General features: G+C 45.3%; 1 protein-coding gene across 2 annotated transcripts in view; it reads left to right on the top strand.

Moving 5' to 3' along the window:
• COL22A1 (collagen type XXII alpha 1 chain) overlaps positions 1-7,299 on the top strand; it is a 327,746-nt gene extending 320,447 nt beyond the window's left edge. For both annotated transcript variants that reach the window (XM_030795302.1, XM_030795301.1), the window contains 3 exons: positions 1,325-1,507; positions 4,008-4,085; positions 6,091-7,299. In XM_030795302.1, the coding sequence (XP_030651162.1) occupies positions 1,325-1,507; positions 4,008-4,085; positions 6,091-6,278 (449 nt within the window). In that variant the 3' untranslated portion in view covers positions 6,279-7,299. The remainder of the gene's footprint in view (positions 1-1,324; positions 1,508-4,007; positions 4,086-6,090) is intronic.
• Positions 7,300-26,890: the final 19,591 nt, after the last annotated feature.

Here is a 26,890-nt window from a genome sequence, read left to right as displayed (position 1 = left end):
GGAGTACACGTCAAGGAGTGGGTTTTGGGTGGGAGGAGGCGGCGATGAGAGGAGGGAAATAAGGACCAAATTGGTGGGCATCATGGGTGGGTGGTGTTCTGAGGTCTCATGTGTGTAGATCTCTGAGTTCTACCTTCCGAATGTTGGATTCATCAGCGACAGAAATGGCCTTTGCTTTTGGGGGATCTCTAGCCCAAGAGCAGAGACAAGACCTATTTCAAAATGGTTTGGATAGTGAATCTGCTGGGCTGAGTCCTTTCTTCCAAACAGGTCTTTGAGGAAGGAGCATCCGCTCCACTTTAAAGATGAGAAAATCAAGGCTCAGAAAAGTTGAGCAATTTGTCAAGGTCGCAGAAGCCGACCACCTGTCCTCCTGCCACCTTGTGAGAGAAGTAGTAGGAGGGAGACACTCTGGGAAGTGATCAACCAGGCAGTCAGAAGAGCCTGACTCTACCTTGGTTTCCCTATCAAATTCTGGGGGCCTTGGGTAGCCTCCCAGCCTCTGGTCTTGGTCACACTGTCTGCAAAATAGCAGTTTGGGCCTGATTACCTATGACTGCATGGCAAACAAAGACTGCCCTTGGTGGCCACCAGATGGGCGTATATCCCCTGTCCCATTGAAAGGCTGCCAGACCAGCACTGGACCTCTGGGTTTCTAAATCAGTTCTGTCATATTAACATTTTAGATGTATAGGATCTCCAGTGACCATCATGTCCAGCCCTTTAGCTTATAGATGAGGACTTTGACATTAGAGAGGAAAAATGACCAACATAGCTTTGTGTAAGCCACTTACTTTCTCCACCCCAGCAGCAGTTTCCCCAACTGACCATTGCAATTGCTACTGCTGCTACTGCTGTCCATGCTACTATGGCTTCTGTCGTTCTGCCCCTGGGGTAGCAGCCAGCATCTCCTGAGAACTTAGCAAGTGCCAGGCACTATTCCACATGCATCATCTCACTTACTCCATCCTCATTCCAGCCCAGTGGGGTAGGTGCTGTTTCTTTGTCTCCATTGCATAGAAAGGGACACCAAGGCTGAGAATGGTCCAGTAGCTTGCTCAAGGCCACCTGGCTGACCGTGGCTGTCCTGGAATCCCAGCCTAGGCAGACCTGCTCCAGGGGCAGTGATGATCACTACTGATTATGGCCAGCCACAATCAGAAGGTGCCCATACAAATGCTGCACATGTGCCATGTGACGTGTCGTTGATGCTGTTCCCGCAGCTATTATTGGCCCCTTGGTTCTGAGTTGGCAGTGAGTAGCCATCCTGTCCTGTGCCCACTATCCGTTCTTCATGAAATGCCTCTCTTTTTCTACTTCACAGCCAAACTCGCCTACCTCCTGGCCCAGATGCCCCCAGCGCACATGAAGTCATCTCAAGGCAGACCTGGGCCCCCAGGGCCCCCTGGAAAAGATGGGCTTCCAGGCCGGGCCGGCCCCATGGGGGAGCCAGGTCGTCCTGGGCAGGGGGGTCTGGAAGGACCCTCTGGACCCATAGGTCCCAAAGGTGAGTGAAGACCTGGAGGAGATATGCTCCGTTTACTCCTGGAGGGCGGAGAAGGAACAGGGCTGGGAGGTAGCACTGCATACATTATTCATGCCACTCTCATTCCCTGTAGCTTGGTAACACCCAGAGTTTTGGCATCATATAATTTTATCATATGCATAAGAGGCTTTCATGCTTGACATTTTTACAAAATTATGCTTCTGCTAGGAAGATTGAATCAGTTCCCTCCTACTTTCTTGTTCTCTCTCCATCTCCGCTGCTCAAGTTTCAGGGAGGTAAACAACATGCCTCCTTTTTTCCCCTACCGAGTTTAGCACTGAGGATTAAGACATTTAATCTCAATGGAGATTAAATGCCAGCTGTAAAATTGGAACAAAACAGCTGTTAACTGCCCAGGTCTCAAGGCAGTGACTTATCAGGACATCAGAGCTCCAGCCAACAGAAGGTCTCTCCTTCAAAGGGCGGAGGCTGTACGATTTAACTCATCACACAGTGGCAAACAGGTCAGAACACTTACTCTCTCTGCAGGAAGACAGATGTGAGAGAGAGAGAGGAAGGATTAAAAAATAAATTCAAAAACTTTTTTTTTTTAACAAATAGAAGGTTTTTTTTTTTTTTTTTAAATATTTACTTCAAGTTCTGGGATACATGTGCTGAATGTGCAGGTTTGATATGTAGGTATATATGTGCCATGGTGGTTTGCGGCACCTATCAAACCATCATATAGGTTTAAAGCCCCACATGCACTAGGTATTTGTCCTAATGCTCACCCTCCCCTTGACCCCCACCCCCCCGACAGGCCCCGGTGTGTGATGTTTCCCTCCCTGTGTCCATGTGTTCTCATTGTTCAGCTCCCACTTATGAGTTAGAACATGTGGTGTTTGGTTTCCTGTTCCTGTGTTAGTTTGCTGAGAATCATGGCTTCCAGCTTCATCCATGTTCCTGCAAAGGACATGAACTCATTCTTTTTTATGGCTGCATAGTATTCCATGATGTGTATGTGCCACGTTTTCTTTATCCAGTCTATCATTGATGGGCATTTGGGTTAGTTCCAAGTCTTTGCTATTGTAAATACTGCTGCAGTAAACATACGTGTGCATGTCTCTTTATAGTAGAATGATTTATAAATGTTTGAAAAATATTTTATCTATTTTTTTAAGCTTGCCCGCTTTCAAATAGCTTATACAATTAATAATAATTTTTGAATAAGGCAATTTCAAATAAAGATAAAAGACAGGAGAGCAGCCTCATAATTCACTCCTGTCCGATTAGGAATAAGCATGGGGCAGGGAAAGGAGCATATGGTGTCATTTTAGCTGCTCTGGAGTGACTTGGAGTTAGGGAGATGAATGCCTCTAACATTGTCCTCTTTTGATCTCCCATTTTCTTACTAATTCTTAATTTGCTTGTCCATTTCCTGTAATGTTTCTCTTACTTGAAAGGCTTTTTGTTAAATTTGTATATTCTAGTCCTACTGATATGATTTCATAAAACAAAATATATAAAATAAATGTCAATAAGAAAGCATAAAACAGAGAACATCAGATTGTGGCAGAATACTGACCAAACATAATTATTATAACAATAAAAATGAATGGTCTGAAGTCCCTGTGAACCAGCAGAATTTCAATTGGGGTTACAAGAGAAAATATGCTGCATGCAGCAGATATTCTAGAAACAATATGGGAAAACAAGTGATTGATTTAGAAAACAAGGGTAAGAGACGGTTTAATCCAATCTCCACCATCTTCATTCAAATATGGTCTCAAGTGTCCTCCCAGGGGAAATGGATCACTCTCTCCTCTGCATGTCTCTAGTGTTTTTTGAAATTCCTGTGATGGTACTTATCGCATTCTGTTTCATACTAGAATGTTCTTCATGCCCTATTTGATTTCCCTTATTAAATTTCAAGCTTCTTGAGAGTAGAGCTGTGTCTTACTGATCACTGTGCATGCCCATGTGCATGTTGAATTGGTTATATACCATTCAGTTTCTTCTTGATAAAGGTTCAGGTACAATGCTTTGAAAACACAGGAAGCATAGACATATAAGAGGAGATGCATGCGGACTTCTGTGTGTACGGCATATGAGAGAGTGTGTAGGTGTGTACATTTGTCTGAATGAGTCAGTATGTGTATATGAGTGTATGTATACAGTTGTTAATATGGTTTGAATATATATATATGTCTGTATGGAATTGGGTAGATGTGTGCTTGAGCAAATGTTCATATGTAAATATGTATTTAGGAGGGAGTGTTTGTTTATTTTGGTGATTCCATGTGCATATTTCTGAATGTGAGTGTGTGCTGGAGTGTGTGTGTGAATGAGTGTGTGAATGGGAATTGGGGTACTGTGTGGCATGAGTATGTGTGCACAGGGTGGCTGCTGTGGAACGCCGCAGCAGCCCAGTGTTGCACCTGCACATCCCGCAAGGTGGGACGCCCAGTTTCTGTCCTCCCCGGGGGTCTCCACCATCAAAAGTGCATGTTTTTCCTCCCAGGTGAACGAGGAGCCAAAGGTGACCCAGGTGCACCTGGAGTTGGCCTCCGAGGCGAGATGGGACCCCCTGGAATCCCAGGTATGACTCATTCTGGAGTCTCAGGGGTAGGGTGTGAGCTACCCTGGAGACCCAGCACCCCTGCCCATGGCCCCACAGGACTCAACAGTGAGTGGAGAGGAGGGCTTAGACTCTACAGATGACGAGGAGACAGAGGTCACTCACTTGGTTTCATTAAATATTTCTAAAATACGACCTTCTTGACTTACTAAGAAAACTGCAGTGTATTCTATGAATTGTTGAAGTGTATCCCGCAAATTTAAAATTTCATGAAATGGTCCTGGAGAAAAAAAAAAAAAAAAACTGACTTGGGCTAAATCAGGAACTGCTGGGGACTGTGTTTCTCTTTCAGACATTTCTGGTGCACATTCACTATCATAAGTGCTAAGGACTCTCGCGTTAAAAAATGTGTCTGTTTTGTTTAACCTAGCACTTTCGAAATTCACTTGAAAGAGAAGTCCTTTTTCTTTCACTATGCAGTTGTTAATATCCCTTTAGTAATTCTCGGAATATGTTTTGGGGAATGCTCACCCAGTGGTAGGGTGGTTAGCTGTCCCAGGGCTGAGGATGTTTCTGGGACCTGGGAATTTCAGTTTTAAAGCCAAGACATGACTTGAGAAAACTGGGGCAAGTTGGTCATGCTACCCAGTAGCCATGTTGGAAGATCTCTACAATGCAGTAATAATCACATTCCAAAATTAGATGTATAGGTAGAAGGTAGAAGAAATTTGGCTGTTGAGGCTTCTATTTTTTATTTAACTTTAGTTTCTGTGTTTGCCTGAGGTCATATCTGAATATTGGTCTTATAGAGAATTTCAATTTTAGTATTTATACCTTCATGATTTTCCAAATTTTCTAAAGTGGATATTTATTATTATTTTCCTTAGAGAAGATAATTAGAAATACATTATAAATATTTATTTTTATGGCTCACCTATTTTCAAATAGCTTATAATATTAAGAATAACTTTTAAAAGAAGGCAATTTCAAATAAAGAGTAAACGGCAGAACAGAAACCATTTAAAAGGAGGAAGTAACTGTACCAATATGGAAGTGAGATAATTATCACATTTCAGTGGCTCTTAGCCCAAGGAATGAATAACACTGAGGCCTCAAAACTTGATCCAGGCAGGATTATAGATTAAATAGCTATTACCAAAGCATTAATAGAATTAATGAAATATCTACAGATCTTTTTAAGTAAAAAGTTTACTTTGTGTTTATTTTATACGATATTTTCTGATAAGACGATTACTAAGACTTAAGAAGGGATGTCACTACTGGGGTTAACCACCAGACTTAGCACTGACCTTCCAAGTTGCCAAAGCTAAGAAGAAAGATAGGTTGATTATATATGACGTTATGATGCTTACTAAGTGAAGGGATAGAAGTTTGTCTATAGGCAATATTTTCTGGGTCTCCATTTTGGACTATTTTAAGTGTCACTTACTCGCATCCTAGATGTTGTCTTTGGCCATGGTTTTACAGAATAGCTTAATGTAATCCAAATATGTGGTTCAAATTTAATGTGTAGATAAAGCTGAGAAAATACAGATTTGGGACAAGTTGGATGTTGAACAATGGAATGTCACCAGGTGTCTCTAAGGTCATGTGAATTGGGGCTGAGGGTTAATGATCAGGACTTGGTGTCTACTCTCCATTCAGAACATTCCCTAGACCCATGTAAGAATTCAGAAGGCCAGGTCTCTCATCTGACTCTTCAGTGGAGAACATATACCCTACCTGGTCTCAATCTACCCTATTTTCTTTCTCTCCAGTGGTACCTGGATTACTATCCCAGTTCAAATAGTTAAAACAACCCCTTCTTCTACATATTAAGGTGCTCCTGCTACCTGGTGTTTATGTGGACCACTCTAGTTGCTCAGAGCTCCCAGACCATGGGGATGTTCTGTCTGAGGACGTTTCAGTTCCTGAGTTCATAGTGAATGGAAGCTGTGAGATCAGGGCCCATCCCCTCCCAGAAGGATCTTGAACCACCTTCTGTTTCTTTTGCTCCTTGGGCCAGGTCAACCCGGGGAACCTGGCTATGCTAAAGATGGACTTCCTGGGATCCCTGGCCCTCAAGGGGAGACAGGACCAGCTGGACATCCTGGCCCCCCAGGACCTCCCGGTCCCCCAGGCCAATGTGACCCTTCCCAGTGTGCCTACTTCGCCAGCCTTGCTGCCCGGCCGGGTAACGTGAAGGGTCCCTAGAGGACTCTGGAAAGCCAGAAGACTGCAGTGGATTTCTGAAACTTGAACTCAGAGCCCAATGGGAAGCCAGAGGTCTTGAAAGACTTCAGCCATGTGTTCCTTTTTTTTTTTCTTTCTTTTATCGTTTGCTTTTTGTTTTATTTTCTTGAGAGACCTCAGAATTATTAAATCCAACAGACGCTGCCGGTCGGTCAGATTATTATTAATATTATTGTTGTTGTTAATTGTTATTATTATTTCATATGCTGATGCTCTGTGAGTTCTTTTCCACTCCTTTAAAGTTGGGAAAACTTGATTCATGGGGCAGGAGATTGTTTCTTCATTCTTCTGACAGCCCCCATCTAACGTGTAACTGCCCATTTTAAGGAAACTCTTGGTGCTACAAAACCCTGACCAGACACTTGGCAAATTTACGTCTTTCTTCAAAAGAAAAACTTTAAGAAAATGAGCCAATGGGCTTCATTCTCCATCGTGCCCAGAGATCACCCAGGGAGAAATAATACACGCACCACCGCTGTCCAGAGAGAGTAAAGAAGCAGGAAGAGAAAGAATTTGCAACTATGAGGAATGTTCCCACCTCCCGATGGGACGTGCATTTGGAGAACACAGAATCAGCCCTCAGGGTGCACTCCAGCCACCTCAGTGCTCCAAGCTTACAGAAGTGAAATAATGTCTGTGGGCTGGCAATGGCTTTGTGGGATTATATGTCTTGGCCAAAGATGGGAAAACCCATGTTGAAGAGGCAGGCCTTGAGTGTTAATTTGTCTTCTAAACTGTGGGTAAGGCCCCTTTGAGTTCCTCTTGTTGGTTTCAATTATATTAATTATAAAACAAGTGGATGTGGTGACCATCCACTTGTGTTTCCCTAATGGTGGGCAGTTGGCCAGAGCACTGACCAGAGCTGGGAAATTTGTATCTCCAGGGCGGCTCTGTCTCTGAAATAAATGGCATCAAGTGCATGTGTGTATGTGACATGCCCTGCCTGAACAGGTGCTAATAAATCCAAGTTTCCTTCTCCTGACTTCCTCTTGATGATTGATTTCTTATATTCAACGTCCACCTGAATGTGAACTCCTCAAGCACTGGGCTGTATCTTTTTCTTCTGAGAACCGTAGCAGAGTCCACATGTTCAGCCCACCTGGTGAATGAACGAGGGAGTGAATGTGTATGTCTGACTGAGCTAGTCCGGGGCCGTTCATTAGCCTCCCTTCATATGGAAGCAGACATTTAGATGTGCACATTTATGCGGGATCACAGTGGGGAGGGAGTGAAGCAAGTTGGAAAGTGTTATCAGAACCTGTCCTGTTAAACTGCATCTAGAGACCAAATGATTCACCAGTGGTCTAAAAGATGTACTCTTCCTGCATTTGTTCTTGACTGACAGATTGACGGATGGACCGATTGATCGATCCATTGATTGATTCATCCATCCATTCATTTATCCATTCACCCAAGCCGTTAGCCACTTACAGACTAATGCAGTAGATGTTTATCAAGAACTTCCTTTGTGTGATCCCCTGTTCTGGATGCCTCTAATTGATTTAGAAACCGGGAACATAAACATTTCAAGAGGTTTGATGTTTCCATGGGTAAAGAAGTATTATTGCAATGATTTAAAAATGAAATCTGATACCTATTCCTTGTGTTCAGTCAGCTGGTGCTGATTCTGGGGCTGGATGGGTGTCAGGGGTCCAAAAGAAGCGATTCCTGTCAGTGCAGAACGAGACAGCCTCCCTCTCATTCTCTTTTTCACGTTTACCATTTCAGTTGGTTTTCACAACCATTGAAGATGCAGGGGTATTACGCTAATAACCTTTTTAATTTGAAGAAACTATTTCAGGGACCTCAGAAATACTCTCATCCAGTGACTTTTAACATTTTTTGACCATGAACTACAGTAAGAGGTGTAATTTCTTAGCGACTCGGTACATGCATACATATATAAAGCAAGGATTTTTAAATAAAATATCTACCTGATCAAGTGTGCTTGATTGAACATTTACTATTCTATTTCATTTTTATTGTTATATGAAGTAGACTAAGTTTTAGAGCAGTTTTAGATTCATAGCAAAATTAAGAGGAAGGTACAGATTTCCATGTGCTCCCTGCCCCCCACAACCCCCCCCCCACACACACACACACACACAGCCTCCCCCACGCACCCACCTTCCAAATCCCACACCCTGGTGTGGTACGTTTGTTACAGTTGATGAATCTACATTGACACATCACTATCACCCAACATCCATAGTTGACATGAGGGTTCACTCTTGCTGTTGCACACTCTATGGGTTTGGACTAATGTATACTGAAATCCATTATCCACCATTATAAGATCATACAGAAGAGTTTCACTGCCCTAAAAAGTCTCTGTGCTCTGCCTCTTCATACTCCTCTTCTCCCCTAACCTCTGGAAACTGCTGATTTTTTAAAATTGTCTCCATAGTTTTGTCATTTCCAAAATGTCATCTAGTTGGTATCATACAGCCTTTTCAATTTAGCTTCTTTCACTTAGTAGTTTGCGTTTAGGTTCCTCTGGCTTTTCTTGGCTTAATAGCCCTTTTTTTTTTTAATGCTGAATAATATCTCATTGCCTGGAAGTTTCAGGGTTTATCCATTTACCTACTGAAGGGCATCTTGGTTGTTTCCAAGTTTTGGCAGTTATGAATAAAGCTGCTGTAAACATATCTGTGCAGGTTTTTGTGTGGATGTAATTATTCAACTCCTTTGGGTAAATACCAAGAAGCGCAGTTGCTAGATTGCATGGTAAAACCATGTTTAGTTTTGTAAGAAACTGCCAAATTGGTCTTCCAAATAGCTGCATCCTTTTCCATTCCCACCAGTAGTGAGTTTCTGTTGCTCCACCTTCTCACCTGCATTTTGTGCTGTTTCTGTTTGGGATTTTGGTCATTCTAATAGGTGCGTAGTGGTATCTCATTGTTGCTTCCATTAGCAGTCCCCTAATAACATGGTATCCAGCATATTTTCATATGCTTATTTTCCACTTGAATATCTTCTTTGGTGAAGTTTATGTTCAGATGTTTTGCCCATTTTAAAAAATTGAGTTATCTGATTTTTATTTTTGAGTCTCAAGAGTTTTCTGTATATTTTAGATAACAGTTCTTTGTCAGAAACCTGGCAGTCACAGGCCTGAAGTTCCCAATTACTGGTACAGGGTGAGGTGTTCACCTGCCAGGTGGGACCAGAGGTCAACAGTGTGAGCTGGACAGAAAACCAACCCGAATGTGTTCCATTGAAAGGATGGCCTTTCATTCTGAGACCGGAATCTCTCTAATTTTTAGAGTTTAAAATGACTCATACTGTGAGAAATAATAGTGAGAGAAAGAGGATGTGGAGGGGTGTGTGTGTGTGTGTGTGTGTGTGTGTGTGTGCAGAGTAATATTTATTTCTTTGTTTTTTATATCCTTACTTGACAAAATAAAGATCTGGCTCACCTACCTTATATAGTTCCCAATAATTATTATTTTGTAAGTACCAGTTCATAATTCCCACACCTGGGAATATCTGGTGTAATCCAAATCCTTATTTTTCCCCCACAAATGGGAAAAACAAGGCTCAGAAAGAAAGAGTGATTTTCCCAAAATTCTAAGTGTGGAGCCCAGTATTTGGATACAGGTGTTCTTACCACTTCTCTGGTGAGTCCCTTGATATGGCTGATGGTAAAAATTCATAGGGGAACTTTATTTCTAACAGTATAGATTCTAGGGAACTGCTCCAGAACCACTGAATCAGGGTCTCTGGGAGATGGTATGGAATAATCAGGGTTCGAAGTCTCCCCCGCAGATTTTAGAGAGCTCTGCCCTCCCCACACTTCCTTTGCTGTGTCCCTCCCAGGCTAAGCACCACTGAGGCCTCCTGCTGCTCAGTTTCCCAGAGTCCCATATATTTCAACCCAAACCTTGGGGCTCAGAGTTTAGGTAAACCCAGAACAAGACTCAGATGTCCCCACAGATTTCAAGCATCTCATCAAAGATGAGATGCTTCATCCTCACTGCTGTGAGCTTGGAGAGATGCTTTCCTGGGTTGGGAAGAAACAGATAATTCACTCAAGTGGCCCAAGGAGTTGGGCTCAAACCTGGAGTAACCAGCACTTTCTAGGCAGCTCTTCCTACTTGCTTTCTGCCAACTGCTACAGCCTGAGGGTCCATCTCTGCAAACCCCTTCTTTCTTAGAATGCCATGGGGTAAGTGCAGAAAGAGTTGATTCTGTGCTTTGGAGAAACTCAGCACCTGGTTCAGTAGATGCTCAATAAATACACAGCAGATATTCAATAAATAATGGATGAGACCAGGGGTTTCCCAAAGACCTCCGGGGTGTGTTTTGGGATACCTGAGCCCACATGGGGTTTCTCCCATATAAGGTTGGTCATACAAGCTCGCTCCTCTTCCAGCTAGAGGAAGGGGAATGAGTAGAATCTTGCCATATTGGCCTTAGCTCAGGGACCACTTTGCCTTCTGCGCAGGGCACTGCATGCTTTCTTGTTGGGGGCAGGTTGGTGACCAGTAGCCCTGGCTTCTGTGATCTAGGACTTGGAAGAACTTCCCCAGCTTGAGTGCAGCCAGGCTGCAGTGCTGGGTGACCCCCGTTCATTTGTTGATTAGCCTCTCTCTGGTCCCTAAGAACTGCCCAACTGCTTGGCTTTAGTGTTGTAGCCCATCCCCTTGCTGCCCAATGCACTCCAGCTGCTCAAAACTGGAGACATCAAAGGAATAACCAAGTAACCTCAGCTTCCTCCTCCATTAACTAAAATCGACATTAATTCACAGGATTTGGGTGAGGATTAAGTTTCTTAAAAGTAGGGCAAACTAAACCATCCTTTACAAGAGTCTCTTTGTCATCCTTTAAGAACACTTGAGTCAACTTTGCTAATTTGCTTACTTTAATTCAAGGAGAGGAACCCTTCTTTTTAAACCAGTGGGTGCTTACCTGTTTTTCAAAGCATGTTCCTTTAAGCTTTATCATTTATTCCTTGCAACACAACTGTGATGGGCCAGGCATAGATCTTTGCCCCTCCATTCATTAGGAAACTGTCAGAGGGGTGAGGCAATTTGCCCAAAGTCATGCACAAAACTCCCGTCTCCCACTCCCTGAAGAATGCCCCACCTCCCTACGCTGTGACACAGGACACAGAAGCGTGCTCTGAGCCAGCAGACAGCAGCCTCACTCTGGGCCGCCTTTGTCTGTGTCCCTCCTGGACTCTCCTGGCAAGGTGAAGAGAGCTGACTCCAAACCTGTGTTTTTCAGAAATGTTCTCCAGGGAAAAGGAGAAGCTGTTCGTTAAATCATTAAAAGGAGGGAGGGTGTATTTCTGGCTGCATCTTTGATGTGATTGGGGACACGCTATTTTAGGGGAATCATTTTGTTTCTCTTTCTTTTCTTACCTTACCAATTGTGAACATTTGTCTTCAGGTTGCTTTGGTGGTGCTATTTTGTGAAGCCAGGGTTATGAGGGTAGTGTATGTGGTTGAAGATAGTGGGCTATCTGTGAAGCTGGCCTGAACGTTCATTTGGGAAGAGAGGGAACGTGGGGTAAGTGATGTATCTGTTCTCCAGATACTTGAGGCCTGAAAAGGCACAGACAGTGAAGTAATACCAGACACAGACATTTCCAGACCAACTAATTCCCCATTTCTTTTTTTTTGTTATTACACTTTAAGTTCTAGGGTACATGTGTACAATGTGCAGGTTTGTTACATATGTATACATGTGCCATGTTGGTGTGCTGCACCCATTAACTCGTCATTTACATTAGGTATTTCTCTTAATGCCATCCCTCCCCCCTCCCCCAACCCCATGACAGGCACCAGTGTGTGATGTTCCCCGCCCTCATTGTTCTCATTGAGGTGTTCTCATTGTTCAATTCCCACCTATGAGTGAGAACATGCGGTGTTTGGTTTTCTGTCCTTGCCATAGTTTGCTCAGAATGATGGTTTCCAGCTTCATCCATGTCCTTACAAAGGACATGAACTCATCCTTTTTTATGGCTGTGTATGTGCCACGTTTTCCTAATCCAGTCTATCATTGATGGACATTTGGTTTGGTTCCAAGTCTTTGCTATTGTGAATAGTGCTGCAATAAACATACGCGTGCATGTGTCTTTATAGTAGCATGATTTATAATCCTTTGGGTATATACCCAGTAATGGGATTGCTGGGTCAAATGGTATTTCTAGTTCTAGATCCTTGAGGAATTGCCACACTGTCTTCCACAATGGTTGAACTAGTTTATACTCCCACCAACAGTGTAAAAGTGTTCTAATTCCCCATTTCTACAAGCATTCCTCCTAAGGTGTTCTTGGTTATTGCCTTCACTAGTTACAATCCTGATGTTTGGGAAAGAAGGAGTGGGAATGAGGAAGGCTAGCCTTGTTCTGAGAGGCGTGCTTGGCTAAGAGGCCTCACACCGACAACTTGACCTTTGGCTGCATAGTTAGCCAGGATCCTTTGTGTGCCGCAGGACAAGCTGTTGCCATGGAGACATTTGTGAGGTTGTTTGGCCTGGTCTCACTTTGGTTCCCTTCTGGAATGCCCCCTGTCATCAGTGAAGAATAGAGAAGTTGGCAGGGATGACAGAGCTCCCTGCCACTCAGAGCGGGGCTATTCTCCATGGTCAGAGTAGGTGGGGCATAGTGGGCAAACGACAGTCCTTCACTCTGAGAAAACACAGGTCAGGTGCTGAGGATACCACAGTGAACAGGATACAGGCCCATTCTCAAGGAGCTCACAGTCTAGGAGACTGGTCTATAATTAACTCCCAAAGAGTGTTTCTGGGCAACACGTATAGAGACAGACACGCATGGAACAGAATCTGGCAATTGAATTTGATTAGAGCTATAAATAAAATTTATAGGTATTATAGAAGACTCCACAGTAGAAATAAAGATACTATCATTTGCCAGTGAGCATGCCCACTGAGTGCCGGGGGTCTCACACACTTTCTCTCACCACAGTCCTGGGGAGCAGGTGCTTTTAGCCCCATCTTTACAGGGAAGGACTTAGCAGCAAGGGAGAAGAAGGGCCACCCCCAGGCTTCACAGCAGCAAGGAGTCAAATCCTGCTATGAAATATGAAGTCTCTGAGGCTTGGCCTATCCCACCCAACACCCCACACAACTGGATGTAGGGTGAGGCTGAACCGCATTTGGGACCTCTCCTCATCTTATTCAGGAATCGTGGAGCTCTTCCTTCTGTGCGACTCCACCCTGGGGACCTTTCAGTTCTGTTTTTCAGAATCTTGTTTTCAGGACATGAGAGTTGCCTGATTTTCACGGGAACCTGTTGAGATGACCCTTTGAGGACGTGCAGCAGGCCTGCAGAAGGCAAAATGCACCCCCTCTCAGAAGGGATACATTTAAGGAATTTGATCCCACAGAAGGAATCAGGACACACAACCCCACTCAACTCCCTGCCTGCCACAGCACAACGAGGGGTTCTGAGGGCCATGAGAAATTTAAACCCACAGGGGTACATTGGAGAACGCTGGGTGGACTTAGCCTATGACACACTAAGAACTGTGATATTCCTCTTGGAAAAGCGAACGTCCGATGCCTCATGGCTGAAGTTGGACACCTGAAGGGAGAGTCCAAGAAAGGAGTGGACGAGTAAAGTTAGGAGATGATGGTTCTCAGGGTGGCGTTCATGAAAACATTTGGTCAGAAAGGCCTAGAGACAGTGGGCACAGCCATGAAGGACCTGAGCCCCCGCCACGAGAGATGTTCCATACCCAGGGCCATACCCAGGGCCAGCCTGCTGGGACCCCTAAGTAGCCACAGTTCCCTGAAAGGAATTAAGAGAGACAACAGAGAAATAAGCCCCGCCAGAGAATGTTCCAGGCACAGCAGGGGCTCAGGACACGCCCTTAAATGGGGTCAGCCTAGGGAAACTGCACTAGCTTCTGGGGATTCATAGTTTGAAGCTGAGGAATAGGGCTTTGTTTTTTGGGAGGATAATGAGAACAGCACGCGGGGTACCAGGTGGTTACCAAGAGAAACATCGTAAAGAAACAGGTCACACAGCTTGAGTCAAAGAGAATCTTTTAGGTCACAGTTGGGTAGCGGGGGGGTGGGGTGGGGAGAAAAGAGAAGTGACAATGATGAATCATCTTCTACAGGGCAGACATTGGCCTAGACACTGTACAAACGCTGCTTCATGAGGCCCTCGTGGCCAGCATCTGAGGCAGGAATTGATACCTCTGCATTTGAAAGATGAAGCACTCAAGACTCAAAGTCAATGTCCCCCAGGTCCAGTAGCAGGGGAGTGCAGAGATGGAAGAAGAGCCTGGGCGCTCTCTCTCTTTCTCCTGGGTGGTGGGGTTGCCCAGAGCTCCAGGTGAAAGGAGTTCAAGAGCAGGTGCCACTGGAATGCAAATCCGAATTGCTGCTGCTTGCAAGATAAAACACCAGGAGATGAAGAGGACAGAGGCCCAGCCCCGGCCAAGCTCCGAGGAGACTTGTACTAACCTCTATCCACTGGAATTGAGGTGAGGGATGGGAAGACACGGGCTGGGCTGTCATCATCCCAGGGTCTGGGTGGGGCTGAGCCTCTTGTATTACCAAGTCTGCCACTGTTCTGGTGACAACCAGGAGCAGCCAGACCCCAGGTTGGGGACAGACCATACCCAGGGCCAGCCTGCTGGGACCCCTAAGTAGCCACAGTTCCCTGAAAGGAATTAAGAGAGACAACAGAGAAATAAGTCCCAAGCCCAAGAATATTGAAGCTGTAGGGTGGCTTAGAGACAATTCTGTAGTCGAAACAATTAAAGGTTTAGAAAGGGAAAGCCACTTGGCCAAGATCAAACAGCAAGAAAGTGCCCTCAGACTGCAGATGGCTGCCATGCCCATGAAACATCTGGACCATTTTTTAAATTCAACACGTTGATTTTTGCCTGAATTTATATTTGACTTCTTCATGAGGCATAATATCTGTATTTTTTAATCACATGATAAAATGAAAATAAGATGATTACACTGAAAAATGTGTCTATCCATGTCCACCAGTGGGCTATGAACACCCTTAGACGGACACCACTGGAAAGAGCACTGTGGGGTAAGGGATCAGACAGAACCAGCGTCCAGTCAATTACTAGTCCCCAGAAAAAGGCACCTGACTTCTCTGCCTGCAAGCAGGGAGATGTAATCCTGACCCCCAAGGGTTTTAGTTAGGTTTATTGGAGATGCTGTGAAGGACCAGTTTTAAGTCCAGACAGGATCAATAAAGGGTGCTGTGTGAAGCCAGGTTAGTGCTGAAGGCAAAGAAAGAAACTGGCAACACTGATTCTTCACTTAAAATTTGATATTTTGTTCATCATGGATTTTTTGCATTCTGATTTTTAAAAAATGCTGCATTGACATATTCATCTTGAGAATATTTGTGTCTCACCCATACTTCTCCCCCCAGGCGAGCTCTTCACTTATCTCACCCCTAATCGCTGTCCTGCTGGAGTGGGCTGGTGAAGTGCCAGGGGGCAGCCTGTTTTGGCAGGAAAACCAGACTGTCCCCAGGGCTGGGCTGGGTTAACTCTGAGATAGCACCAGGCAATGTACAAGTTAACCCAGCTAGCAGACCAGATTACTTGGGCTGAGAAGCCAGGAGTTAGACAAATATTAGAGGCTCTGAGGGATGATTTCTGCCAACCTCCTCACCACAGGGACAGGGAGATGAAGCCCAGAGAAGAGAAGGGGTGTCTGAGATGACTTGCCTAGGTCAGGCGCGGTGGCTCACACTTGTAATCCTAGCACTTTGGGAGGCTGAGGCGAGAGAATTGTTTGAGTCTAGGAGTTTTGGTCCAGCCTGAGCAACATAGCGAGATCCCATGTCTATAAAAAATCAAAATGGCCTAGTGGTACATGCCTGTGGGTCCCAGCTACTATGGAGGCTGAGGTGGGAGGATCACTTGAGTCCAGGAGGTAGGTATGGTGAGCTATGATCATGCCACTGCACTCCAGCCTGAATGACAGAGCAAGACCCTGTCTTAAAATAATAATAATAGTAATAAGATGGCACACCCTAGTGCAAGAGGGTGGCAGCTTCTAAGGTGCCCCTTCCATTCCTCTCCAAGGTCCTATGCTGGAGGGTGCCCAGCATACCTGCCTCAGGGGCTGCTTCAACTAAAGCATCTGCAGGAGCTAAGACTGAGCCCCAGGGACAGAACTGGCTCCCAGTGGAGTCTCTCTAGACTCCCAGGGGAGAGCGTCCACCTGCACAATCTCACTCATCTCTCCCTGGGGTCCAACCACCTTCAGGAGCTGCCCTACCATCTCATCCTCCCTAACAGCTGCCTGCAGTCTCTGTCCCCTGAGCTGGGGCCCTGTGCGGAGGCCTTGAGCAGCCTCCCTGAAGTGCTGCCAGCTGTAAGGGTGCTCAGAAAACCCTGGACCTTCTAGTCTGCTGACCCCTGGAAAGGAAAGGTGGCAACCTACAGATAGATCGTTCAGCTTCTGTGGTCCTGTTTTCATTCCTGTATCCTGGAATCCCAAGCCTCACCTGCCTTTGGTTCTTGGGGCCTCAGCTGCAGAGGCCCAGCCACTTACTCAGCAGGTGGGAGGAATTTCCTGGCTGGAGCGTTTTCTCCTGAGAGGGAAGCCCTGGGTGGATCACTCCCCACACGTGGCCTGCCCTATGGCTCATTCCTTCACTGCAGAACTAGAAGAGATTCAGAATGCATTCCTTATTAGCCGGAAGCTACTCGATTAGTCATTTAATTACTTATTTTTAAGTCTAAGATAGTCTGTTAGCAGCGTTAGATGAGTTTCTTAGCCCTCTGTAAAAACAGGGGCTCTGTGTGATTGCGTGCATGCTTTTCACGGGTTTTCTCCATTTAGCATCCGTTTTTCTGGGACCTCTGGTTAGGAAGCCTCCTAAGGGTGCTCATTAACAGGCACATTCTCTGTGTCTGGAACATTCAAGCAATTGATGATCTTGCACATATAGCCCATGGGACTGAGTGATAGAGATGGGACTTCCTCCCCCTCTGGGGTTGATTTCAGCCACCTTTCCTCTGATGCCCACCTAAGGAGGTGAGTTCCTCCAAACTTTAGATTCCAGCAAAATCCGTGGTTTCCTGCTGTGCGTTTTCTGAGCATGCCTACTCCAAGACTTGGAAGCTGTAGATAGTGAGTCTCCTTCCATGCCTGTGGCCATCTGGTCTCTGAATGGCCTGACAGGCACTCATGGTCCATCCTCAGCTGCCTCTTCAGGCCCAGCTCCATGAATTACACCTCCAAGTCCTCCGTAGACACACCCAAGAATCTTCAGTTCTCTGAGTGCCCTACCGTTCCCTGCAAAGTTGCCCTTCTGGCCAGGACATCCTCCCAGGCCACTACTGCACCCTCTGTCCTGACTCACTGGCTCCCACTTGTCCTGAGGGTCAACTCAGCTCTACGACTGCTATGGGAGCTGCCCCAATGCAGTCAGACAGATGGAAAGCATATCTACAGTAAGGGTCTGACTCCTGACTTGGAAGGACATGGGCCCTCCTCTCCCACTTTCCAGCGTATGCCTTGGACAAGTTTCAAAAGCATCCCGACATGTTGATTTTCCCCTCTCTTAATGGGAACATAAATAGTGCCTTCTTTATAAGATTGGAGGGAAGTTTAAATCAATTATTCTATGAAAGGTATTTCAATATCTGACATGTAGGAAGTATTAAAAAAAAAAAGCTGGCATTATCAGCAGCATCGCCATTATCATCATCATTTGCATTATTAGCATTGAGCTGAGAGAGCTGTTCTATGACCCCTTTTCCTTACAGTTCCCGGAGCCTCCTGTGGCCAGGTAGCTTTCAGCACCATAACAACAGGCAGGGAAGGATCAGTCATCTGCCTTTCCTCCCCTGTCCCCCATCTTAGATAAGGCACAGGCAGCCTGCCGGCAAGCTGGACTCAGAGGGTATAGGGGCTCACTGCTCTTTGGATCTCCAGTCCTCAAGCTAAACCACTTTTTCATGCTTCCATTCCTCCACCCTCAAGATCCAAAGGGCTTCCTGTCCCCTCCATCCAGCAGTGAGGACAGGAGGAGTGGAGGATGATGGAAACCCACTCAAGGAGCCTGGCAAAGAGAAGAGGGGAGGTGGGGAAGGGGCTGGGGTGGGATGGGAGTAGATGGAGATGACAAGAGCTTCTGATTGCTTGGAGGGTGGGAGAGGTGGTGTAGGAGAGTCCAGGGTGAGTGGTCTCTGCTCACCAAGAGGAGAGCCCCAAGCTCTGGCTCCGGTTAAGTAAATCAGAGAAGTCAGTTTCTGATCCTCATTCCACCTGGAAATCCATGTGAGTTGAATTGTATCATTTTAGCATGAAATAAAAAGTGATGAATCCTTCCTTGAGATCCCATATTGCATCTATATTTATTTTTTATCTATCTATAGATGGAAAATGGCTTTAAATCAATACCGCCAACTCCAGCCAAAAACCACCAGGTTCCTTCTAGTTTTCTCTTTCCACATTTGTAACTCTCTCTTTCAACAATGAGAAATGGGCACCATTATCCTAATATCTTTATTTATTTCACCAATTCCCTGTACACTCCCATTGCCACTGCTGTTATACCCTGACCTGATCCAGGCTCTGACACCCCCAGGCCACCTCCAACCCCTGTGGCCCTTCCCGGAGGTCATTCTCACCCACTGAGGCCATGTCACCCTGAGCAGGCTGCCCTCTCCCCTCTCTTTCTGCATGACTCTGCCTCCACACTGTTTTTCTCACTTTGATTGGGCTCTGACACCTCCAAGCAGGCATCCTTACCCAGCACAGGCTCTGAGCTCTTTGGCCTGTCCCACCCTTCTGTGTGGACATCTTGCTCACCCTGCTGGGGCTCTGACACCCACACAGGGTGCACCCCTCGCCCTGCTTGGGATCTGTGCTTCTCTGTTTTCAGAATCCTTTCATATCTGCCCGGTGGATTGTTAATCTCTGAAGGTCAGAGTAGACCCATCACAAAACATCACCCTGTGAGACTGGGCATCAGACAGTGGCCTTTTCATGTGAACAAAGCCACCCAAGCCATCCAGGTCTGAGTGGAGAAAGACCCTGGGAAGCTGCTGGAGATCTGCTTCCACGCTCTGACCCCAGAGCTCAGCCCTCTACTCAAGATCCCCTTCAATTCCACTGCCCTCCCAAACCGGGAAGCTGGGCCCTCACCATTCACTGCAGAGGGCTCTTCAGAACCCGCGAGAGAAGAAAACAGTTCCAGGCACCATTTGACTACATAATTGAGTGACAAACAGAGGACAGACAGATGAAAAATTCAAGTGACCTGCAAGGCTGGAGGTGTTCACACTCGGTTCTTCTCGATCAGCTGCCCTGCAGCCCCTGAAGCTCATCTGGCTTTTACAGCACCACCCAGCCCCACACTGTCACCAACCAGCTGGTGTCCACGCAGGAATGAGCAACCCTGGACATATTGGTCCCTTTGGAAATGTGGAAACTTCTCAGGTGCTGAGATAGGTGACTTCTTTCTTCCACTGCTTCAGCCCCTCCCATGCTTCTCCCCGATTCGTCCCCAGCCACTGCCTCAGTGTGGGTTCACTCATCTCCCACCTTGGGGGGACCAGTGTCCTTCTCTGGTCTTCCCCTCTCAGGCTTCCTTCCCTCCTGCCTCCAGGATGCGTATCCTGAAAGCCCATGCTGGAGAGTCCTCTCTAAGCCTCAGCACTTTCTAATCACATTAGATTGCCCGAAACCTTCCACAACCAACCTTTTCTGAGTTCCTGTGTATGCCCAATACTCTGCTAGCATTTTCACAAATGTGCTTTTGTCAGACTCCTTCAACCACATAGTGAGGCCGATTTTCTGATGAACCTTTCCACACTGCAGACACTGAAGAGCTGGAGTGACATGTCTAGGAAGAAGCCCGTGCTGAGTGGAAGGGCAGGAATGGAATGCGGGCCTCCTGGCTGCAGGTGCAGAGAGGTCATCTCACCTGGGGAAAGCGCTGCCTTCTCTCCAAGATTATTATATTACCAGCACTGCCTTTCAGAAACTGGGCCATTTCCCTAAGGTGGTGTAGATTGGTTTTAAGCAGAAAAAAAGAAGTTAAGTCAGAAAGGAGTCACTCACTTCTTTTTTCCCTCTGTGGGTCAATTAGCACTTATTCAGTGAGCACCGTTTTTCTGCTCAGCACTGAGTGAGGCCCAAGAGAACCACAAGACTTTATTGCTGCATAAAGGACCTAACAGCCCAGATGGAGAGAGGGGGTGAAGCAGCCAAGTGGCCTCTCTGGACTGCGTGACATGATTCCAGCTCCACGTGAACGTCTGTGTTGCACACCTCTCTGCCATCCGTGGGTGTGTGTGACCAATAATTCACTAAATGACTGCGCCTCCTGTCTTTTCTATTGTCCCCGCTAGAGCCACATGTGGATTTTATAGAAGAGGAAGCCCAGGCATGTGAGAGCCAGTGTTTAACACTCATCTGCCTGGCTCCTGCAGACCGGGCAGCCTTCCTAGCATAGCTGTTCCTTTACTTCAGGTATTGGAGGACCATGGTCAAGTGGGCCCTGTGAACCACCTCTCCTCCTCCCCAAGAGGCATGTCAGAAGAGCAGTGTCCTTCCATAGTGGGTGATGGAAAGTTAGGAGGAGAGATTGGGGCAGGAGATCGGTCAGCTTTGCTACAGTTTGAATGTTTTTGTACCCTCTAAAATTCATGTTGTAATGTAATCCACAATGCAACAGTTTTAGGAGATGCGGCCTTTGGGAGCCTATAGATTTATGTGGACTCTGCCCTTACGAATGGGATTAACTGCCCTTTGAAAGGATTCGATTGACAGAGCTGTCATCTTTTTGCCCTTCTACTTTCTGCCATGTGGGGACACAGAGTTCCTTCCTCCAGAAGATGCAGTGTACCAGGCGTCATCTTGGAGGCGGAGAGCAGCCCTCATCAGACACGGAAGCTGCCTGCGCAGGTTAGACTCCTCAGCCTCCAGAAATGTAAGAAATAAACTTCTGCTCTTTATAAACTCCCAGACTCAGGCAATTCTAGTAAAGCTGTGCAAACAGACTAGAACAAGCCTCTTTTAAAGCCTACTCTTCGCTGATTCCTGCCGCCTTACATTCCCCTGGAAAGGCCTTCTGGGAAAGGGGAGTTGATAGGAGGGGGTGGAGCTCCTGTCTTCCTTGCAGGGTCAGTGCCCTGGACCCTACCAGTTCACCACCAAAGGAAGAAAGCTCTTGTTTTTCAGAGAAGTGCAAGTGAGAGATGGCCACTACTGTGCCTTAACCACATAAAAATGTATAATCTTTATAGTCAAGGTCTCTGATAGGTGAGCTTATTATCCGCATTTTACAAATGATGACCCTGAGGCTCAGAGGAGATACCTGTTGAAGAAAAACAACCTGACCCAGTTTTCACACAGCAGTAAGCAGAGAACTCAAACTGAGGCAAGATGTCTTTTCTCTCCAGGCAGTAGGTTACTATTGGAGTTTTTTTCACTCTTATTTTATGGTATATGGGCGCTTGATGATAGCACGTAAAGACGATGCACTTATTCATGTATTGGTGGATGCAATTGAACACATAGCTGTGAGCTTTTCAACTGGCTTTGTGGGTTACATCCAGGCGGGCTGCCTTTGGGCTGTGGCTCTATCACCAACCACATGATCCATAACTTACTAGAGAGGAATTTATTTCCATAACAGGCCACAGTTCTAGGCACGAGAGATACAATAGTTAAAAAATAATTCTGGCTCCTTTCAAGAAAGTTTTATTCTAGCAGATACAGGCAGTATAACTCTTAAAGACACACAGACACACACACAATACATAGATATTGAAAAGGGCTACTAGTAAGACAGAGTATGTTATTATGAGGGAGTACTTGTCTTAGAGGGTTTGGGAAAATCTTTGAGAAGATTACATTTGAGCTGAAACTTGGATGTTGAGAAAGAAACTAACAAGCACAAGTCTGTTGGGGAAGAGAGGGGATTTAAAACACAGAAACAGTATATGCAAATGTCCTGTGGTAAGAAGCATCATGCCTTGTTTGAAAGATGCTGAAGAGAGCATCTGTGGGGCAAAATAAAGACAGCTGAGATTAGAAAGAGAGAGGAAACTGGTTGGGAAGGCCTGTAAGGGACAGAGTCAGGGGCTTGGATTTTATTCTAAGAGTAATTACATGGTCTAAGTAATTGTGTCCCCCTACAATTCATATGCTGAAATCCTAACCCCCAAAGTGATGATATTAAGAGGTGGCAGCTGTGGAGGTGATTGGCTTATGAGTGTGAAGCCCTCACAATAGGGTTAGTGCCCTTATAAAAGAAGCCCAAGGGAGCTTGTTTTCCCTTCCTCCATATCAGGATGCAGTGAGAACAGTTTCCTTTATAAAGAAAGAAGGCCCTTGCCAAACACTGCATCTGCCAGCACCTTGATCTTGGACTTCCAAGGCTCCAGAACGGTGAGATATAAATTTCTGTTGTTCATAAGCCACCCACTTTATGATGTTTTGTTATAGCAGCCCAAATGTACTAAGAAGAAAATGAAAAACCAGCAAAAGTTTTTCTAAAGTATTCCTCTGGCAGATTTAGGGGAGCAAAATGGCAGGTGTGTGGGCCAGGTGGGAGGTGGCTGCCTGAGTCCAGGTGAGGAGGAAGGGCTGGGACCAAGGTGGTGACTGTGCAAGTGGTAAAATGAGCTATTTGGGGAAGGTTTTGGAGATGCCACTGAAGAGCATTACTGATGCATGTTGTAGGGCAGGAGAGGGGTGCTCTGATCTTTTGGCCTGAGCATTGGGAATATATATCTGGAGTTCAGGGAGAAGACCCAGCTAACCATGTAAATTTCAGAGTTTTTAGCATAGAGATGGTGTGATGGTCTGGATTTGGGGTCCCCCGCAAATTCTTACGTTGAATCCTAGTCCTCAACAGGAGGATATTTGGAGGTGAGGCCCCTGGAAGGTGATTAGCACATGAGGATGGAGGCCTCATGAATGGCATTTAGTGCCCTGGTGAAAAAGGCCCCAGAGAGCAACCTTGCCTCCCTCCTCCGTATGAGTTTACAGTGAGAAATGGCCCTTCCCAGACACCAAATCTTCCTGCCCCATTATCTTGAACTTCTCAGCCTTCAGAGCTACAATAAATGAATTTATGTTGTATATAAGCCATCCAGTCTATGATAGTTTGTTATAACAGCCCCAAAAGACTAAGAGACAGGGCATGTACCATCTGGTAATGGATACAATCTCTTCTCCTTATGCACTCACTCCTCAGAAAAGAGAGCTGAGCCCCAGTCCATTGCAACTCCTAGAGATCCTAGAGGAGGAAGAATCTAAGAAAAGCTTGAAAAATATTCAAGTAAAATAGGCAGAAGCCAGCTTGGTTGGTGTCAAGCAAGCCCATAGAAAAGAGTTTTTCATAAAGCAATGAAGAATCAGACATGTCAACTATTACTGAGCAGTTAGTGTATTATTAGTTGGGGTTCTCTAGACAGACAGGACTAACAGGATAGATGTATATATGAAAGGGAGTTTATTAAGGAGTATTGACTCACATGATCACAAGGTGAAGTCCCACAATAGGCCATCTGCAAGCTGAGGAGCAAGGAAGTCAGTCTGAGTCCCGAAACCTCCAAGTAGGGAAGCCGACAGTGCAGCCTTCAGTCTGTGACCAAAGGCCTGAGAGCCCCTGGCAAATCACTGGTGTAGGTCCTAGAGTCCAAAAGCTGAAGAACTGGGAGTCTGATGTTTGAGGGCAGGAAGCATCAAGCACAGGAGAAATATGGAGGCCAGAAGACCCAGCCACTCTAGTCTTTCCACAGTTCTCTGCCTGCTTTTATACTGGCCGCTCTGGCAGCTTATTAGATGGTGCCTATCCAATCTGAGGATTGGTCTGTCTTTCCCAATCCACTGACTCAAATGTTACTCTCCTTTGGCCACATCCTCACAGACACACCCAGGAAGAAAACTTTGCATCCTTCAATCCAATCAAGTTGACACTCAATATTCACCAACACAGTTTGGTAGGAGGAGAACAGAGAATTGGTCCTTGGCTTCAACCAGCAGGAAACCACTCATAAGGTTAATAAGGAAATTTCAGAGTCATGTTGGGTGTGAGGCCTAATTTAGTCACCTGGGGACACATCAAAAGTGTGAGTGTAGAGAAATTAATACAAAGAACTCCCTTAATGGGTTTTGCTGGGAAGAAGAGCGGAGAGGGATGTAGGGATGGATATGTATCTATGTATCTATCTCTCTCTCTCTCTATATATATATATCTATGCAGATATCTATATCTATACTTGTACCTATTCAGATATACATATATCCAAATATACATATTCACATCTAGGACCTAGGAGTGCAAATTCATTTCCTTCAGCTTTTCTAGTCCTGCTTTTGGCCTCTTTCCCAAGGGGTGTCATCTGTTCCTCCGTGTCACTCTTACTAGTGAGGGTTTCCCATCTTTGTAGGCCCTGCCAGTCGTTAGGGCCTTGGTTCACGTATCAAACAAAATAAAGAAGGTTAGGTGCACAGAGTTTAGGTTTCTTGCGAAGTGTGACAGCAAAGACCTTTTGAACAATAAATGGCGGCTGATGATGGAGCATTTGGATAGACTGTTATGAGGCTCTTATTCTATAGGTTAAAGCCAATAAAAGGTTTTTTTTAAGCAAGTAAGTAATGTGATTAGCTTTGTGTCTTAGAAAAGTAGCCACTTACTACATGTTAGGTAAGTGATCTAATGAGTAAATGAGACAGAGATTAAGAGATATTAATGAGTAAGGACGTAATTGAGAGAGATTTAAGCATAGATAAAAACAGGGTAGCAGGTCATTCTAAAAACAACTAGGAGGCTGGAGTGGAGAGGAAGAGACCTGAAGCCAATTAGGAGGCTCCTTTTAGATGAAAAATGAATGTGAGATGGAGAGATTCATTAATCCAGGTTGTCTGAAGAGCAGAGAGCTGGAGAGGCAGAGTGTACTGGGTGTAAAAGCCCGGAGAAACAAGCCACATTTCCTACTGGAAGAACAAGTATTTCCTGCTTCGCACCAACCTCATTAGTCAAGGACTTCTTGCCCCCCTTTTTTTTTTTTAATTTTTTTTTGAGATGGATTCTCACTGTGTTGCCCAGGCTGAAGTGAAGTGGTGTGGTCTTGGCTCACTGCAACCTCTGCCTCCCAGGTTCAAGTGATTCTCCTGCCTCAGCCTCCCAAGTATTTGGAATTACAGGTGCCTGCCACCACACCCAGCTAATTTTTTTGTATTTTTAGTAGAGATGGGGTTTCACCATCTTGGCCAGGCTAGTCTCAAACTCCTGACCTCGTGAACTGCCCACCTCACCCTCCCAAAGCGCTGGTCTTGCCCTCTTCTCTTGCCAGTGTGACTTTTTGTCCCCAGCCTTCTCAAGCACTGAATAATCACAGTTCCCCAGTTGGGAGAGTTTCATAAGAAGATAAATAGCATAATTACCTATGTGTCAATCCACATGACGTTATTGCACCGAGCAAACATTAACTTGAGCTGCTGCTGCTAAAACAAGATTAAAATCTAATCAGGATGTTCAAGAACTACTTGTCCTACCTTCAATTTGTGGTATGAATCATGGTTAATGTTTCTTTTTTTCCCCAGTTGCTCATTATAACCTATGCCATTCACTTCAGAAATGCAATTATCCACTACACTAGCCCCAGTTGTAAAGGCCAAGTGATATTTCACATTTTTATGAGTGGAGGGGTTAAGTGTCTTTTAATAGTTCTTGTTGAGAAACTTGACCAGGAGTTGTCCTTGGTGCAGTCTAGGGGATATTCTCTTGTGCAGGGCGGAGCAAGTACAAATATCAAGAAAAACCCTGAGCATGCTATCCATCCAGAGCTATTGATTCCGAAACAGCAGTAGGACATCTGAAACAGGCCAGGGTTGAGGAAGAGATTCAAGGCAGGGAGGAAGATAGGAATCCAGTAAAGAATCCTACCAGGAATGCCTTCATCTAAGAGGAAAGGACCATGGGTCAGTCCAGAGTCCAGGGACAGCAGGAAGAAATGGAAGCTTTAACAAAAGAATAAAATGTGAAGTCCTTTAAAAAATGTTGAGTGAGTTCCCACTCTCATGATACCTTCGGTGTTGCAGATGTAGGGATAAATGGAAAATTCGCCATCCCTGTTTTGATGGAGTTTACATTCCTTAGAATAGAAAAGCCTGGAACAAGTAATTATAAGTATGTTGAGCATTAGATACTTATTCAGAATTAATTCTCTTGTAGCTCAATGGTGTCTGACACCTCTTTTGAAGACTCCAGAGTTCCTGTTGTCTGACTTAGCTTTCAGATAATACAGGGGCATTCTAGATACATGGTTCCACCCTTCACCAGGTAAAACACACTCACCATCCTGAATGTACTCCTGCTCACAGGCACAGACTATATTCATCCAGACCCTGGCAATACCCCTACCTGTGCTGCCAGTATCTGCCCCTCTCAGTACTCAAAGTTGCTTCATCTGAAAATGATTTACATTCCTATTTCTTCCAGAAACTGTCTTTAAAAAATCGTGAGATCATGAACATGTTTTCTCAAGTTTTAGCTAGTTACTTCCCTCCTTCAAATGATATTTGGCACATAACACTTGTTCCATTATGTGTGTCTATCTATCCATTTATCCATCTATGCATTTACC

Source organism: Nomascus leucogenys, chromosome 16, assembly GCF_006542625.1.
Source record: "Nomascus leucogenys isolate Asia chromosome 16, Asia_NLE_v1, whole genome shotgun sequence".
Classification (NCBI taxonomy): domain Eukaryota; kingdom Metazoa; phylum Chordata; class Mammalia; order Primates; family Hylobatidae; genus Nomascus; species Nomascus leucogenys.
Note: the sequence above shows the minus strand (reverse complement) of the source record. Positions and strands in the feature narration are given on the sequence as shown.